General features: G+C 41.6%; 1 protein-coding gene across 1 annotated transcript in view; it reads left to right on the top strand.

The window, feature by feature from the left end:
• SGCD (sarcoglycan delta) overlaps positions 1 to 18,869 on the top strand; it is a 404,526-nt gene that overhangs the window by 252,117 nt on the left and 133,540 nt on the right. The window contains exon 5 of the mRNA XM_003782008.2: positions 15,663 to 15,750. Coding sequence (XP_003782056.1) covers positions 15,663 to 15,750 — 88 coding nt within the window. The remainder of the gene's footprint in view (positions 1 to 15,662; positions 15,751 to 18,869) is intronic.

Here is an 18,869-nt window from a genome sequence, read left to right as displayed (position 1 = left end):
TCACATGATTTGTCTCCCACGGCATAAGCCAGTCCCTCTGCATCACTTGTTTTTCTCTCTGTCAGTTGTTCCAGGCACAGCTGTACTTCTCTCCAAAAGCCTCACATCGTCTTTACCCCAACTTTTCCTGAGAGAGGCTTTCTGACTTCTGAGAATGTCACGCAGCATTCTGTGAAAGGTCAAAACCCTTGGAGGAGGAACAGTGTGCAAACAGAGCTGAGGAATGTGTGGGGGCCAGCCACAAAGCCCAGACTACTGCTCTCAGATCTGGGGTGCTCTGGGGCCACTGCAAGGCCAAGGACACCACACATGCAAGATCCTTGTTTGCAAATATGGCCAAAAGCCAGAGGAGTTTGGCTTTAGAAGTTTCTGCGTCAAAGAAGAGGGGTAAAACAGTCTTTGTATTGCTGGGTCATGAAAACAACCCTCCATCTGAAAAGCATATTTTAATCTTTCTGTCTGTCAACTTTTAGTGCTTTAACAGTGACATTGGAAAAGACAGAGCTGCCTCTTACACTGCAGGGTCTCTCTGCTAATTGGCTCTCCCAGAAACCCTGCTCAGGCCTCCCCCTGTCTATGAGGATTTCTCTAACTGTTCCAAACAGAAAGTCTTTCCTTTATTACAGCTCTTACATTTACAGCATAGGCCCCACATCCCACAGCAGTAGGGCAGGAGGGAAGTGCTCAATGCTGAGTCTCAAGACTTCTCTTTGCAACTCACCAGCATGCAAACCTGGGTAAGTTGTGCCTCCCACCCAGCCTCAGTCTGCCCATCTATAAAATGGCAGTCACACCTGCTCACCGTGATCGTGACATTAAGCCATCTGGCAAGCATCACTGAGAGCCCCTCCTGTGTCAGGTTCCCTGCTGAGCCCTTTCATGGTTTAAAAAGTGATATAGGCAGAGGTGTCTAAGGCCAAACTTGTGTATTCAAAATAAACATTTGTGTAGCATTCACAAAAATGGGTTTTGCAGTGTTTCCTGTTACCATGTACTTAAAAAAAAAACTATGATAAAATTTTAAAAATAAAATAAATGTGGAATACAAAGGAATACAAATTATGTTGATGTAGGTCTCCTCAGAACCAATCAAATACTAACCTAAATACTTACATGGTAGGGGGAAGTGGGTTGAAGTTCGTGGACTGTTTTACTCACAAAACCATTGAGGGGCAATTTATGTTTGTAGATGTGTATGTATGCATGCATGTAAAAATGACTGCTTACATATTATAGGAAATGTTTCTACAGAACCCGAGAAAAGGCGGGAAAGAGGTGTAGGCAGTTACAAAGGTGTTATTTGACATGCTATGAAGATGAAATTGTCCCCTGAGAGAATGTACAGAAGAATGCATCATATCTTGTCAAATGTCCCTTTCCCAGTCTAGGTCTCTGATCTCATGGGGTTTGGGATGTCCCATAAGTGTCAGTTTTGTCTTTGTAAATGCAGCACAAGCCTTTAAACCACCTCTGTTACAATTCCTAGAACTATGATGGGCCCATAAAAGGGCAACAGCCATCGCTCTGGCCTTCCTGTCCCCCGCCAAGCAAACACAAAATATCTGCCTCTTTACTCACCCTAAAAGGAATCTCCACAATAGCTGCTCTCATGTAGAATGGCGTCCAGGTCCACTCATCACTTTGAGCTGTCGAGCTGGATATCGTGGAAGTCGTTCTTAGCCAAGGTGTCCCATTTAATCCTCGTATCTGACCCCAACCCCAAAGATGAAAATATATCAGCATTATTTTTCTCCTATACAGTTAGCTACATTTTAGGAACCTTGACTAACAAATTAGAATTAAATCTTAATTTAATGTCATCTTTGGATTTGTTTATTCAGGGCTCTGTAAGTGTATGTAATTTGAACCCCTACCTCACTAGCCTTTGGACACACACAGACACATATACCCACAGCGAGAGAACAGCTGATTTGTTTCCTTCCTGAGAAGTTTCTTTGAATTCTTTGTAACCTTCCAACGATGAGAATTTGACTTGAGATGTTACCTTTAACTTCATGATCATATTTCTTAATATGTCTGTCCTCTCAAAGGATCCCCACCGATAATGTCTGGAGAGAGCAGAAAGCAAATTTTAAGCTGCCGGAAAGGATCAACATGGAAATGCATAGATTTTTATGTGGAAGTTGACAGCTGAGGTAGTGAAATAGTGAACAGTTTAATAAAGGAGCTCTTAGTATCCAGCGGGATGCACAAGGGAGCTTAAAAGATATGATGGAGGATTGAAAGAAATGCCAACTCTGTACCCCAATGCATCAGACTCCCAGGTGTCTCACAATGAACGTTTCCCAAGCTAAATCATCATATCCCCACCCTCCCACCTCCCTCCCAAGTTCTCCCATCCAATAGTCTCTCTTTCACCCACCCGTCCATAAATGGCATCTACCTCTCCAACTGCCAAGAAACGCAGGAGTTATCTCTGGCTCTGCCCCTTTCTCATCACTAAGCCCACTTAATTACCGACCCCCTGCTAATGCTGAAAATGTCTCCATTTGATCTCTCTACTTACCTTCCCTTCCCCAGTTCAGGCTGCCATCATTTCTCACCCAGGTGGCTATCCTGGTATCCCAGCCGGCCTCTCATATCACAAAGTCCTCTTTCTGAGAGACTCCCACAAGGTGACCAGAATGAGCACGTTTAAAGAGCAGATCAGCTCTCACCAATCTCCTGCTTAAAACCCTTCAATGACTTCTTGTTTTTGAACAACATTCAAAACCCTTAAAATGGCCTATGAAAGCAAGGCATGTGGACAAACATCAAATATTTAGAAGTGTCACAAAGCCACAGAAACAAAAACACTGTGGTATTGTTGCTAAAGCAGATGGACAATATTACAGACTGGAAGTCTGGGTCTGAACTCACGCATATTGGGGAATTAATGTGTCATGGAAGTGACTCTACATATTAGTGGGTAAAATAAGAATCGCTTGATAGATAGCATTGAAGAAACTGGCTTCTGTTGGAATTCCTACCTAATTACATACTAAAGTGGACTTCAGGTAGAATAAAACCTCGTATGAAAAGTAAACCTCAAATGTTAATAGAAGAAAATACAAAGCATGAACTAAAACAGGAAAATCTTAGGATTTTATGAAATCCTGAGACATGGTCCATTGGGAGAAGAGAACGTGTTTTCCTTCATCAGAATTACACATTCCTGTTCATTAGAGGACAGCACAGGCAAGGCTAACAAATTTTCTGCCCTCTCTTGACTATCAAACTCATTTTTCTCTGTCCAAACTCCTTTATACTGTAGGGCCAGGACACTTGACTATGCTCTGTCTGAAAGCTCTTTCTCCTCTGGTTCAGTTAACCAATCCCTACTCTCCCTTGTGACCTAAAATGTCTCTTCCTTAGAAAGGCCTTCCCTGAGCAGGAGAATTAGGGGCGCGTCACATCTTACTGTGTGTGATCTCATTTCACCTTCTGCTTTGCATTCACTGAACACATTGCAATCACAATTATATCATCAGTGATGGAACTCTAAGTTTAGTGCCCACATCCCTTAATAGATTGTATAAGCTAGGAGATCAGAGGCCACCTGCTCAGTACTTAGTACAGAGCTTTATGTTTAGAAGCTACTTTTAAAATGCAAGTGGAATGGATTAATAACGGGCAACTGAAAGAGGGCACATTTGATGGCACCTGCCATGTATGATGTATGGTCAGGGAAGATTCCAGGCATTGTTTAACCTTTGTCAGCAAGACTTTGGGGTGACAGTTTACACAGCTGCCCCTACCTGTCATTGAGAGACTTGACATCTCAGGTCTTATTTGTAACACCTACAATTCCTTGCACTGTATTAGGTGACAAACAAATATTTGCTGATTATGCGCCCGTGTGGCCTCCTCCCACCACAGAGTTTTCTGTGCTTAGCTTATCCCATCCCTCGTGCTTCCTGGCTTGCCTTTTGAGAACTCTCTTTGACAGTTACTCTCAACTTTCATTTAATTACTTCTTTTGTTGACAACTCTCCCTCTCTCTTGACTCTTAATTTGCCCTGCACATTCAGTTATTCAACAAATATTTATTGAAAGCCTAATGGGTGCCAGGACTGTGCCAGGCACTAGAAAAGCTGGCAGCCTTGACATATTAACATGATGCTTCAAAGAAATCATTCAGACAGAACAACTCAGCTTAGTGAAGTGCTGAGAGAGACTAAAATGCACCCAAATTTGGGCACAGTACAGAGAGTAGCTGAATAGGAATGCTACAATGGAAAAATTGGATCCTTTCCCAGCTTATTTTGAGTAAGGGCTTCACAGTGCAGCTTCATTATTCATGACAGGAAAATTTTTTCAAAATAATAGAAATCCATCCAAGTATACTTATAAAAAGTGACTCCAAGGTAAAATAGAAATCACCATACCAAAGTACTGATTTTAGATGCTTATCATGCTTTTTAAAGGATCAGTTCAGAGATAACATAAAGCTTCCCATTAAAAATGAATAGAGTACTTACTGAAGATAAAACGAGGACACTCCACTTTTGGAATGATTTTAAAGGCAAGTCTAAGTTCGTATCGGTCAGTTTACTTCTAAGACATATCCAGAGTTAGTGTTGCTTTTGTAAACATGGATCAGCACAGCCAGTAAGTTGTGATGCCCTGCTTGAAGACAGCACCTTCAGATCACCCTGTTCTCTGGAAGCTGACCAGGGAAGACTGGTGGTGCTTAGGCAGCACTGGGCGAAGTACTGACTGCAAAAGTGTAGCCGGAACTTCTTTCTGCCGGGTCCTTAATCTTAGTGATTTGATGGATGAATCCACCGACCATGCGAGTAAGTGAAAGGACAGAATTTATTGAAAAATAAAAGAGATAGATAAGTGAAAGAGGTGAACAGAACCTCTTCTGTTCAGTGAAGGGGGGAGCCCAGGTGGGCACACTTTTGGGGCCTTGTGTCTAGGGGTTTATATACTGCTTTTCCTATCCTGCAGGAAGGGGTTATGGGGGAGATCGAATGCATGTCTGGAAAATATCATAACCATGTGGCACCAGGGGTTTGGGTAGATGTTAATTGTAAAACTGCCATAGCACGGAGAATATGGTTCCACATGAAGCAGTAAGGTGTTTTCCAAGAGAGGCAGCCCAGATGAGATACTGGTCAGGCTGCTTTCTGTGAATGTGTTTGTACAAGAGAATGTGGCCTGCAGAGAACCTGTTTGTGCCTGATGATGGGGCCTGCATTGAGACTGATCTCTGAGCTTACCCAGGCCTAGAAAATGTAGGTCCCTGTCCAGCCCTGAATGGGGAAATCCTGTAACAAAAGGCTCCATGAACTATTCTTTTAGTATTTCCGAAGACAAAATCACGTGGAAATAGATTTCATCTCACTATAAAGGAGAACTTCTAATGTAATCAAAAGTGGACTCATTTGTCTATGATGTCTCAGACTCCCTGCCTGCTTGAAGATGGATGCCTTTCCAGGGTCTATTCCTGAATTATAGACCTAAAAATTTGGTAGCCTAATATTGCATTAAAGTAAAAAAAAAAAAAAAAAAACTTTATATTTTACAATAGTTGTATATTTACCAAAAAAGCTGGAAGGAGTTCAGAGTGTCTCTATAAACCCCATACCAGACTTCCCTATCATTAACATCTACCATCAGTAGGTACCTTTTGTTGCCATTAATGAACCAATATTAATACATTGTGATTAACTAAAGTCCACCCTTTATACCAATGATATTGTTTTTTTTTTTTTTACCTACTGTCCTTTTTCTGTCCAAATATTCCATCCAGAATGCAGTGTTATATTTATTCCTCTTATCTCCTTAGACTCTTGGCTGTGAGAATTTCACAGATTTCCCTTGGTTTTGACAACTTTGACAGTTTTGAGGAGGACTGGTCGAATATTTCCTAATGTGGTCATTAATTGATACGTGTCTGTTTCCTAATGACTGGATGCAACCTATGGGTTTTGAGAAGGAAGACCATAGAGGCAAAGTGCCAGCTTCTTTATATCATATCAAGGGTACATGCTATCAGCATGACACATTACTGTTGATGTTGACCTTGGGTACCTGGCTAAGGTAGTGTTTGTCAGAATTCTTAACTATAAATTTGTTCTTTGATACTGTTCTCTTTGAAAGGAAGATGCTATGCATAGTTCATCCCTAAGGAGTGAAGAGTTATCTATTTAAATTATTTGGAATTCTTTTCTACAGTGAGATTTTTGCTTTTTGTTTGTTTTTTAAACACTTCCTTTCTAGCATCAAAAGATACTCCAGACTTATGTAGTAGATTTCTTGCCCCAGTACTAAAATCAGTCAGTTCTCTCAAGAGTCTACCGAATGTAGCTTTTTTTTTTTTTATTGTTGTTATTTGTAGTTCTGGAGTTTTTTGGAGTCGCTGTGCAGGCACTTGACACATGCTGTTTTTTTGGTCGTGTTTTTTTCTTTCAACACCATTTTGTAGTCTTTAACTTCATTTCATAGGTGCAGAAACTGAAACTCAGATAAATGACTTACCTAAGGCCTCACTGTTTGTAGAGTTGTAATGAAAGTCCAAATCTGTCTGACTCCAAGCTCACACTCACTCTTTCTTTCACAAGCCCAGCTTATCTTGTTACCCAAGTTAGCATTAGATGGCAACAGGGCAGCTGTGAGCCAGCCTGCTTTTTTGTTAGAAGGAAAAGGCAAGAAAGTTGGGCACACTCTCCTCTGGAAAGACTGCCCTGAGGATGGATTCCCCCGACACTGATTCCTTCCTTCTCTGTCTGTGTCCTGTCTCGTTTTTTCTGTTTATCTAAATTCCTGGATCACATTGTTAGCTCTCCAGAGAGTAAATATTATCAAGATAAGTCAGTCTGCAGCCACAGGCTGTGATGATAGGGTTACTATCAAATGCAAATACTGAAATCTGCACCTTTCAAACCAGGAGAGCTTAAGATTTAACTGATAGCACATTATTGTTATGGTTATTTTGCATTAGCACAGTCTTCCCTGGGCTAGGATCTTTTTAAAGATAAAGGTCATAATGTTTCCCATTCTTCAGGGCCTCAGACAAGTTTCTAACATGTGTGTACAGAATGCTTTAGAAAAGCTATGTGCCCTAAAACCAGAGATGCTCTTGACTTATACACAATTTTAATCAGCTTTCCTCTTAAGAAGGCAGTAGCATGAGATGGCTTTAGAGGTAGGCAACCCGATGACAGAAATCATGGGTCCCTGTTGCCTTCATAAACTCCACTGAAAAGCACAGGGAATGGAGAACAAGTAGAAAGGACTAAACTCATATGCTCATAAAGAAAGGGAGAAAAAATGATAATAGACAAGAAATGTCAGCTTGTTTTATTTTGTTTTTTTAAATTTCAGATTACTATGAGGGCACACATGATGAGGCTGCATTGTTTGCATTTGTTAGGTCACACTCAGGTTGTAGTGGAGCCCTTCACCCAGGGAATATGCTGTATAGCCTTTGTGCTCATTAAGTGAGAGTTTACCAATCATTCCCCCCTCCCCTCCCCTTTCCTGCCTCTCCGCTACCTCCCACTGGAATTTAATTGTGTTTTTTCCTCAAGTATGTAGTTGTTTTATCTATTGGTCTCATGTTGGTATTAAGTACATTGGATACTTGCTTTTCCATTTTTGTGGCACTTTACTGAGAAGATAGTTTTTCAACTTCAGCTAAATTGAAGTTTTATGGCTGAATAATTCATTCATTCATGTATTTATGGGCACTTAGGTTGAGTCCATATCTTAGCAATTGTGAATTCATCTACAATGAACATCTTGTGCAAATGTCCTTATGGTAAAAATGATTTTTTTTCTTCTGGTAGATACCTAGTAATGGGATTGTGGGATCAAATAGAAGATACTTTTAGCTCTTTGAGGAGTCTCCATACTTTTTTCCATAAGGGCTATATTAGTTGGTAATCCTACCAGCTGTATAAGAGTGTTTCCTCCTGTCCATATCCTCACCAGTATCTGTAGCTTAGGGAATTCATGATGGGGACTGTTCTTAGCAGAGTTAGGTGACAACTCAGAGTGGTTTTGATCTGCTTTCCTCTGAGGACTAGGGATGATGTGTTTGTTGGTCATTCATCTGTCATCTTCAGAGAAGGTTCTGTTTATCTCTCTTGCCCACTTGTAAATAGGATTGTTTACTCTTTTCTTGTTGATTATTTTGAGTTCTCTGTAGACTCTAGTTATTGGCCCTTTGTCAGATTCCTAGCAGGTAAATACTACCTCCCATTGTGAAGGTTGTCTGTTTGCTTTAGTTGTCGTACCCTTCATAACTGTGCTGAGCTTTTGGGCTTGGTCTTGTCCCACATACTTATTTTTAGTGTTGCTGCAATTGCCAAGCGGGTGGTCTTCGTGAAATTTTTTCCCAGGACAAATATTGACAAGAGATTTACATACTTTCTTATAGAATATTCATGTCTTAACTTTAAACCTTTTATCCAGCGAGAGTCAATTTTTGTAAGTGGTGAGAGGCACAGGTCTAATTTTAGTCTTCTACATGTGGCTAACCAATTCTCCCAGCACCATTTATTAAATAGGGATTCTTTTCCCTAGTGTATGCTTTTGTTTGGTTTATCAAAGATCAGATGGCAATATGTGACAGGTTTCATCTCTGGGGTCTCTATTCTATTCCATAGATCTATGTTTCTATTGTTGTGCCAGTATCATGCTGTTTTGATCACTGCAGACTTGTAGTACAACCTGAACTCTGATAAACCTCCAGATCTGTTTTATTTTTTAGAATTGCATTGGCTACTTGAGGTTTTTTTCACTAGTTCCATATGAAAAGAAGTACTGCTTGTTCAAGTTTTTCAAAGTATAACATTGGATGATTGCAATGTATAACATTGATGATGATTGCACTAAATCTGTAGATCATTTGGGTAGTGTGAACCTTTTAACCCAGCTATGGGCATGGTATGTTCTCCCATCTCCTGCTATTAGCCTTCATATACACCAATAGCATTCAAGCTGAGAATCAAATCAAAGGTATACTATCCTTAGTCAAAGTGTCAAAGCAAATGAAATACCTGGGGAATATACTTAACAAAAGACATGAAGGATCTCTACAGAGAGCACTGAAAGAACTAAGGAAATTTTATCCCCAAATATGACTACTTAACATAAGGAATGTTTTGAATTAAAGGCCATTCACAATCAGAAAGCATTGGGAAGGGCTTTCCCTCTACCTACATAAAACCAGACTGACTTGATCAGGGAAGGAAAGGGGACAACTGACTTCTTTTCCTCCCTCTGAATACGAGGGGAGCTGGCCCAAGCATTTAAAAGGCAATACCTGTCTGTCAGGTTAACTTATAAGTCAACTTGTCCCATACCCCTTATTCATCCTCCCTAACAACCACTTACTGCACCCATACTGTATATTCTCCCCACTCCCTTCAAAAAGGCATCTATAATAGTATTGACCATCTTTGAGAGATTGGGTAATTGACTGGCAAATAGTTGCACAGGACATTTGGAAATAAATCCTTCTCTTATTAATCCGCTTTGATTGTGAGTTGATCTTTCAGAGAAGAAACCAAGGGAAAAGGGTGAGTTTTGCCATGATCCTGACAGCACTACAAAACTCTGAAAAAAGAAATAAATAATTTTCAAAGATGATAAGTGAATAGATAAGAGGTAGTTGACTGGGCAAAACTAGAATCTACAACTTTGCACCATTGTCCCCTGCGGCATGGTTTGCCATTTTAAAAACACAAAGTTTCTAGTCAACTTTTTGTATTCTCATTCTGAGGGAAGGTAGTATGTCAATCATAGAAAGAAAGAATGATATAAAAACAAAAGTTGGAAGAATTCTTTTAATCTTCTAAAATAAGTAATAGAAATGTTTAAAAAATATAGGAAATTAAAACTTAAAGTTGAAGCTACTATCCAGAGAATAGAACCTAAAGAGAAGGAATTAAACAATAGGAGAAGAGAAAGCCTAGAAATCTAAACAATTTTTTAAAATATAGAATATTCATTGACTCCAGAAATAGAAAATGTATGTCAATTAAAAAAAAAAAGGAAATGTAATTAAAGTACATTACTTGGCTCAGCTGTGGACAACATATATATAATTATAATAATAGAAATTCTGAATATTGATTTAACAATAATTATATGGAAGTATCAATACCGATGGAGAGATTCAATGGATAACATCTAAAGTTGATGAATCAGGAAATAACACAGAAGTATATTTTGGCTAATGGGAAAGAAATACCTAAAGAAATATCCAGACAAGTTGAAGCACTTGTAGTGAGGAGAGATGTGAATTGTTGCTCTTTGTTATAAGCCTCGTATATTGTGTTTGACATTTACAGGTACTGTTTTATTATGAGAATAAATAATACATTTTTTTAAATCAGATGCAATAATCTTAAAATGTCAACATGATGGAGCCATTCAGTCATCAAATAGCCACACGCATACAGAGGCCAGTGGAGGACATAGTGGAACAAACAATGTTCATTTCAAAGACCCCGAGTCATCAGGAAAAGGTTTCTGCATGTTATGCTTTAGAGAAATAGAGCAGTAGTAGAGATTTGTCTCCATCAAATTGTTTCTGTTATGAGAATTTTAGTACAAAATGCCACCCACTTCAGTTATTTGGGGGGAGTGCTGGTAGGAACTGTCCTCTCCACATGAGAGAAATGTTGCCTTCCTCTTTATCTTCTACATGGCCTCCCCGTGTCCAGAGGAATCACAGGCTGATTGACTGCAGACTGACTTGACCTACAGAACTCTGACCTTCATCATCCGAGGCAGGTCTGCAAGACTCCTTTCTGCCCAGCATATCTTAGCCACCAGGCAGTGACCTGCAAACACTTGTTCTAGTGTAGCCAGAATTTCTGCCAATTCCTCAGTCCTAGAAATTTGAGGAATGAATATATGGGCCACACAAATAGCAAAAGGACAGAATTTATTGAAAGATGATAGTTAAGTGAAAGAGAGGAACAGAATTTCCAGTGGCAGAGGGGAGGCCTAAGTAGGCAGCCCATCAGGGCCTTCAGTCTAGAGGTTTGTATACTATTTTTCTTATCCTGTGAGTAGGGGATTTGGAGGAGATGGAATATATGTCTGGAACATGTCACAACCATTTGGTACCAGGGGCTTAGGCAGAAGTTAATTTCAAAACTGCTATAGTGCGGGGGAACGTAGTCGTGATCTTTGTTCCAGGCAAGCTCTTTTTTGCTCTGGGAATAGTAGGGTATGTTTTGAGAAAGGCCACCCAGATGAGATACCACTCAGGCTACTTTCTGTGACTGTGTCTGTCCAGAGAATGCAGCCAATAAAGGGCTTGCGCCTGCCTAGAGATGGGGCCTGGACTTCAGCAGGCTCAGACCTAGAAAAAATAGGGGGTCCCTGTTCAGCCCTGAGCTGGGGAACCCTGTATCACTAGGATGCTTGCCCTGAGTTCAGCTAGTGAAAGTCCTCAGCTCCGGAGACAGAAATGCACCTCCTTAGGCTTAGAGGCTACAGCATTGAGTAGGAGAGAGTACCGGGAAAGAGAACAGGCTGAGAGAGCAGAATTTACCTTCTCAACAGACACAAGAGAGTGTTTCTCCTACTTGTTCTAATACCACAGAGACCCCAAGGATGCTTTGCTTGGCTGATATTTTTCTGTTTTAGTCTCAGTGGGCAGACTTGGAGAGGAAAATAAAAATCACACTGACCTAGCTACCATATGAGACTCTTCATGTTTGCTAGCTGGTTCATGTTTTTTTCTTGGTGATCTTTCTGTTTTCAGGTCTATGAGAGGATGATAGCAACTGGTCCCATGCTAGACTGAGGTTCTTTGATAAACTCAGATGTAGCAAAGACTTTGTTTCCCAGGATGTTAGTGTATCAGAACAATTAATGCTGAACTGTAATATTTTGGCATGGAAAACCTAAAAAAGAGTAGGTTGTTTTATATCCCTCACTATAAATCTTGAGCAAAGCTGTTATGAGATGTGTCCATGATAGAGTTCTTTGAACAATATAAAGAGCAGACAAGTACTGGGGTTTGAAAGATAATGGCGAGCCAACCACATATAAAGACACCCTTTGAAATATTGAAGCATGATGTTGAAAACAGAAGGAATCCCCTGACTCACTCTACAGATGGTTTGGAAAAATTAAGCCATGCATGCAAGGTGTTCACCCTCATTTCTCTCCTTCCCTCCCTCTCCCCTTCTTACCCCTCTTCCTCCCTTCCCCTCCTTCTTACTCTCCCTCTTCTCCTCACCCTAATAATTACTGAGCACTTAATATATGCCTGGCACTGAACCATGTGTGTTCTAATAATTATACGTGGAATACAAGAATTTTAATAATATGTATATCTTAATAATTTAATAATTAATATTTCTTCCATTATACCTTTAAGTTGAGGCCTGGAACAATTAAAGTAAATCATCTAATATCACAAAACTTGCAAGTGCCAGAGTTGAGATTGGAAAATAGGCAGTGTGACTCCTGAGTTCCCTGTGTGTGGCTGGCACATCCTGAGTGCCCTATTATGTTAGTAATGAGCTTGATAATGACATTGGTGTCCAGAGTGGAGAAGGCAAAGAATGCAATACAGGACAGCTAGGTGATATGCTTGAGGTCACATAGCAGTCAAGGGCAGTAGAATTTATCCAGTTCTCTGAGTCTAAGACATTCTTTTTTATCTGCAGTGCCAAGTTGCTGAATTTCTGAAAAGAAACAGTATGTTAACTTCTAGAAACAAAGAATCTTCTGTCTAGGTTCCAAATTCTAAATTCTTACTTTACTTGAATTGTTCTGAAGTTTTAAGCAGAACTGCAGAGTGCTCTCTGAGACAATGTCAAAGAAACTATTTTAGACTAATATTTGTTTATTTATGGACAGAAAAAAAACAACTTGTGACAATATTAGTTTCAATATACTTTTTTCCCTGATCCAATTAAAAAAAAAAATCTTTCTCATCAGAAAAGTTGGAAACCATTGTAAGAGATTACACTGAATCTGTGGTCACCTATTTTATCAATAGTTACTGTCTTCTCCCCAACACGAAGACAATAGCTCTCACCCAGGATTAACTAGATACTCAGGGCCTGTGTGGACATGGCCGTTCATTTGAGCAGTTAACCTTAGGTGGGAAAGACCATGACTCCAAACACTGTGTAGTGGCTGCCAGTGATACCGGATTTTTAACACTGGATTTCCAGGCTCTTGGTCTCAACGATTCGATGAATGAATCGATAGACCATAGAACGAATAGTGAGGTTTTATTTACAGCTCAAAGAACCAAACCTCCTTGCAGGGCAGGATACAAGTGTTACAACTCTTATGAAAAGAACTCTTACAAAGAGCCAAGCCTCTTTGTAGAGCAGGATAGATGTGCTACAGCTCTTACAAAGGGCCAAGCCTCTTTTCAGGGCAGGATCAGCAGCAGAAGTGTTACAGCTACAGCTCTTACAAAGGACCAAGCCTCTTTGTAGGGCAGAGATCAGCAAAGGGCCAAGCCTCTTTGTAAGGCAGGATCAGCAGCGGAAGTGTTCCAACTCCTACAAAGAGCCAAGCCTCTTTGTAGAGCAGGATCAGCACTAGAAGTGCCGCAGCTCTCGCTTCTTCCTCTGGACGGTCTGCGATGGTCTGCTGAAGTCTTGTTCTTCTGCTCTATCTTCCTTGAAGGTCTGTGACGATCTGCGATGATCTTCGATGATCTGCCATGATCTGCCATGATCTGCCCCCGGGCTCTCTGCTCTGGGCCTTATATAGGTGTAATAGCTTAGCTGTGGACCAATCAGGAGCAGGATTGAAAATGGACCCAGGAGCAGGATTGAAAATGGGATGGGCACCAGTTTTCCCTTGATTGACAGGTCCTCTAGTGCTGCTCTACTGGAGCCTCTGGGGGAAGAAAGCTCCCTCACTTGCCCCAACCTGCTGGGTTTTTTGCCGGCTGCTGCCACCAAGACAGAAGTGGCAGATCCCCCAGGCCCTGCTCTGCTGAGCTGGCTGGGGTGCCACTTTTCTGGTATCACAAGTACCTTCCCCTCTCCTCCACTTGAGAAAGCCACCACGAGCGTGGACACCTGCAGTCAGCGTACTGCCCAGCCGCGCTCCATGTAGAGGCAGGGCTGGTAAATCCAGTCCTCAGCCCCACCAGTGTTAGAAGGAAAAAGACATTTGACAGTCAGCCCACAATGTCCTTCCCTATGTGACCTTCTTGTCCCATTTCAGCTTCATGAAATTATATCTCTATTCTTTCCAAGACTCAGCTGACCTGTTACTTCCCTCAGGAAGTCCCCTTTGCTTCCCATTCTGTAGCCTCGAGAATAATCTCACCTTTCAGGAAAATCCCCCAAGCACTTTTTAGTCCCCTAATCGCTCTTAATGTTCTCCATCTAGTGTATTGTGATCATCTCGTTCCCCTTAGAACATAAGACTTTGAAGGTAGAGACGGAATTTATCTGTAGTTTCTTCACAACTTGGAGGACAATGGTTTTCAGTCATTTGGGACTCAATGATCTAGGGTATATGTCACATAGTGACACAATTTCAGAAAGACCAAAATGACTACCAAATGCTTTTTTCTGTTAATACCTACGTGATGCTGACGCGTTGTCTGCCTGAGATTCATCTTTTAGTTGCTCCTGTGGTTTTAGTTTATTCCAAGAAAAGGAAAACTTCTAAACCAGTGGTTGGAAACTGAAAACCTTTGGGCTGTCCATCCCTCTGCCTATTCTTACATCGGGAGAAATCTGAGAATGGTTTTTACATTTTTAAATAATTGAAAGACGAAAAGAAAAACTAAAAAGAGGATAATATATAATGCACATTTATGTTATATTAAATTTTAAATGTAAAATTAATGTTATGTGAAATTTAGACACCAGTGTCTGTGAATAAAACTTAATGGAATCCAGCTGGGCCTTTTTGTCACTGTATAGTCTAAGGCTGGTCTTGCCCCCAAACAACAGAGTTTAGTATTTACAACAGGGGCCGTGCCTTCCTCAAGCTTAAGATTTTCAGCATCAGGTTCTTTGAAGAAAAAGTGTGCCAGGATGCCTCAAAAATGCCTACCTGGCATGAAAGAGGGCTGAGGGAGCCCTTCTCATAAAGGGGAGAATAAGTGAAGGCACAGAGGATTTGGAGAAAAAGCAATCTGAGCAAGAAAAGAAAGCAAGGAAGGGGAAGAGTCTTGCTTGGGGATGCGGATCTCCTGGGTTTTGTACACATGTGTTAGAAAAATCTGCACAAAGGATTCTCACAGTTTGCAGGCACGGCCAAGGTTGGGCAGACCTTGGGAATTTCCCAAGAGCTTTCTGCTTTCCTTTGAGGAGTTGACCTGGTTCCTTTGGAGAGTGGATGAGTTTATCGGTAATCCTTGATAATTCTGTGTATGAAGGCTCATAACTGCAATAAGATCTAAAGGGCTAGATGTCCCATTTTTCTCTGATTCAACTATAAAAATGTTTGTGTTCTGGGGAAATCCACGTTGTGTCAGTCAGTCTGCTTGTCTCTTCAGGACAAATCTATTTTAGATGAATGCCAATTAATTATTACATGTAGGGGAATCATTAAACATTCAGAGTTTTCAAATAAAGATACATTGATTGCAACTTGGCCAAGGCCGGTTCATCTCCTGAGACACTTGGAATGACAGGGGAGTTTTGTTTAGAAGTCTGCCATTTTCATCTCTCTCTCTTATTTTCTTATTGCAGGGTAACGCCCTGTACTTCAAATCTGCCAGAAATGTTACAGTGAACATTCTCAATGACCAGACTAAAGTGCTAACTCAGCTAATAACAGGTAAGAAAAGGAGGAAGCTTAGCCGTGCCTGGTCCATACTAGGCATTCAGCAGAGTAAAGGTCAAAGGAAGCCACCATGTGAACGTGAATGTCTGCTAACATATTTATGCGTTGCATTGAGAAAGAGAATGTAGTATGTATTCCACGATTCTGCTAAAAATCGGAGTCCCATCTAATCTTTATAACTTATGAAATCGAATTATACCTGCTTGGGGGGAAAAATCTATTTTCCATAGAACATGGCTTCTAAATACAAGCTAGCTGGTTCATCCGGTACTTAACCAAACAGAAACTCCCTGCTCCAATGCTGGAGGAAAATCTGTGTTGGGTGGATCAGGAGGAGAGCACAGCATCCACAGAGCCACACAGCATACTTTATGGGCTGTGAAAGGGTTTTTTAATGACAGTTTGAATCCATGCCATATTTGCTGTATGTGCTGACTTTGAACTTAACTCAATAGCAAGATGCAGATGTATCTCCACTGAAAATGTGTGTGCAGTTCCTTTTAATATAACAGATATGCTCCTAACAGCTGTGGAACGCACCCATTGGGTTTTAAGCTGCATATTCCTGAAATTTAAACAAGGGTTGGTTATTCACAATAACGATCATTATGATAAACATGGGCCTCGTGCTCTGCTAATGCGTTGAGCAGAATGATCAATGCCACCTCTGTAGGCTATAAGCAGCAATAAACAGAGAGGCATTCTGCAACCCCACAGTGAAAGGGAAAAGGAATGTTATGTCTGAATGGCATTGTTCTACTTCCAGACAGAAAATGCCATTTGTTTGGCTTCAGGGCTAAGAGAGAAGTATACAGATGGACGTTTTGAGAAGCCAGTTACCCAAATGCCCTGAAATGTTACTGTTACTGTGTCTAAAATATCCAGAGCCTCACTAAGAGATAAATCAGGAGGAAACAGGTAACTTTGTGCCCAGAGTCTTTTCTACTGAGAAGGGAGCTCCAGCCCCGGCACCCCCACCACAGGGTGCTGCATGGGTATCTAGACATTCACAGCTGGAGGCTGATTTGGACCATCCGCCAATCCAGGAACTCAGGGATGGTAGGGACCGCTGCACAACAGAACTCGTAATCCATAAACATGTTGTTTCAGCGTGCGCCTGGATTGCCGGCCTTGCTTATATAACATCTGGCCTGCAGTCACAGTGCTAAATAATTAAATAAACAGCTTCAGTAAGCAATGATTTAAGCAGCGTATGTGAAAAGTGCCTCCAGGAGGGAAATGAATCCAACCTTCAGCTCCCAGATTCCTGCGTTCAAAAGGAATTTACTTAGCCTGTTGATCATTGCCATTTATTTGCAGTGGGAGATTTGGTTTACTTGAGAGATTTTTTTTACTTTGATAAAGCTGGAACTGCCCAAATGACTATTATTCAGCAAAAAAGGTCCATGTCGCTCTCCCTCCCTCACGCTGTCTCTCCCCTCCTTTCTCCTCCCTCCTTCCCTTTCTCCCTCCCTCTCTCTCTCCCTCTCTACCCCTACCTCCTTCTCTGCCCTTCTTGCTCCCATCTTTGCCCACCCCTCTTTCCTTTACCTTCACCCACTCTGTCCTTGTCTTCTTCTTCCCCTCCACTTCTCTCTCTGTCCCTTCATTGCTTCCTCTGTCACCTCCCTTCCCCGGGCTCCCTTCTCTGTCTCCTCTCACCTCCCTTTCTGTCTCTTTTCCTTCCCCTCCTCCTTCCCTCACCTTTCTCTCTTTCTTCCTCCTCCCTCCTCTCTCTCCTCTCTTGCCTGCATCCCTCCAGCAGTGTTTGTCTTCCTGTCTCCCCAACTTAGGCCCTTTGGGAGCTGGATGACACCTATCCCTGACTCTGCCAGTCATGTACAAGGCAGCTACCATGAAAACAAGGTGGGCAAATAACATCCTGTTGCCAGCTAACAGAAGCCTTTCAAGATAATTTCTAGAAAGAATAGTATGCGATGTTCATGATTTCTGAGCCATACACACAGACCCCTCAAGCTTTCTCCTTCAGGGTTTTCCTTTTACTTCACATTTATGTACACAGTGGAAATCAGTGAGCTGTCCTAGCAGACAATACCTTCTAATGCCTGGTATACTTGGTGGTGTCCTTACTGAAGACACCTTACCTAATCATACCTGCCATCTAAGCGGTGAGGTCTACTAAGGCAATCCGAGGAGTCTCTGATTCTCCTGATCACCTAAAGAACACCATTAGAAATTTTAATGTTAGACGCTCAGGTAATGTTTTTATAGCAAATAATGCTTTCTTTACATGATATTTTTTTTTTTTTTGAGACAGAGCCTCAAGCTATCCCCCTGGGTAGAATGCCATGGCATTACAGCTCACAGCAACCTCCAACTTCTGGGCTCAAGCGAGTCTCCTGCCTCTGCCTCCCAAGTAGCTGGGACCACAGGCACCCGCCACAACGCCCGGCTATTTTTTGGTTTCAGCCGTCATTGTTGTTTGGCGGGTCCGGGCTGGGGATTCGAACCCGCCACCTTAGGTGTATGTGGCTGGCGCCTTAGCTGGTTGAGCTATAGGTGCCGAGCCACATGATATTTAAGTGTTCAAGTTTAGACCTCAAAAGAATATTTGACCCTGGGTGATGCCTGTGGCTCAAAGGAGTAGGGCACTGACCCCATATGCCAGAGGTGGCAGGTTCAAACCCAGCCCTGGCCAAAAACTGCAAACAAAAAAACAAAAAGAATATTTGACCCATAAAGCTATTGACTTACTATCTTGGTAGTGGGTCCAAGGAGGGAACCCCCTGAACTGCAAGGGGTAAAGCAGCAGGGATAACTTGGATCTTGATTCTTCGGGGCTATGGGGCTAGGATCAAGGGAGCTGGGGAGAGAAGTCAGCCTAGGTGGTCATCAGGCCTGTCTACCTCCCAGATTCACGGTGTGGCTTGGAGACTACTGATGCCTCCTGATGGGCTCCAACCTTCCTCCCTGTTTAGGAGATTAATTAAGGACGCACTTCACACATAGACTATCACACACAGAGGGGGATTAACTGAAGATTAGTTTCACATTAGAAATAGTGATTTTTTTTTCCATCCCTGGAGAGGAACAATGGGTTCAACAAGGGACCTCCGGAGCTGTCTCCAGCTCCATTTGCATTTTCTTCTAGA

This window comes from Otolemur garnettii, unplaced genomic scaffold, assembly GCF_000181295.1.
Source record: "Otolemur garnettii isolate 467f Iridium unplaced genomic scaffold, OtoGar3 scaffold00003, whole genome shotgun sequence".
Classification (NCBI taxonomy): domain Eukaryota; kingdom Metazoa; phylum Chordata; class Mammalia; order Primates; family Galagidae; genus Otolemur; species Otolemur garnettii.
The sequence above is the reverse complement of the archived record's forward strand: the minus strand, read 5'-3'. Positions and strand labels throughout refer to the sequence as shown.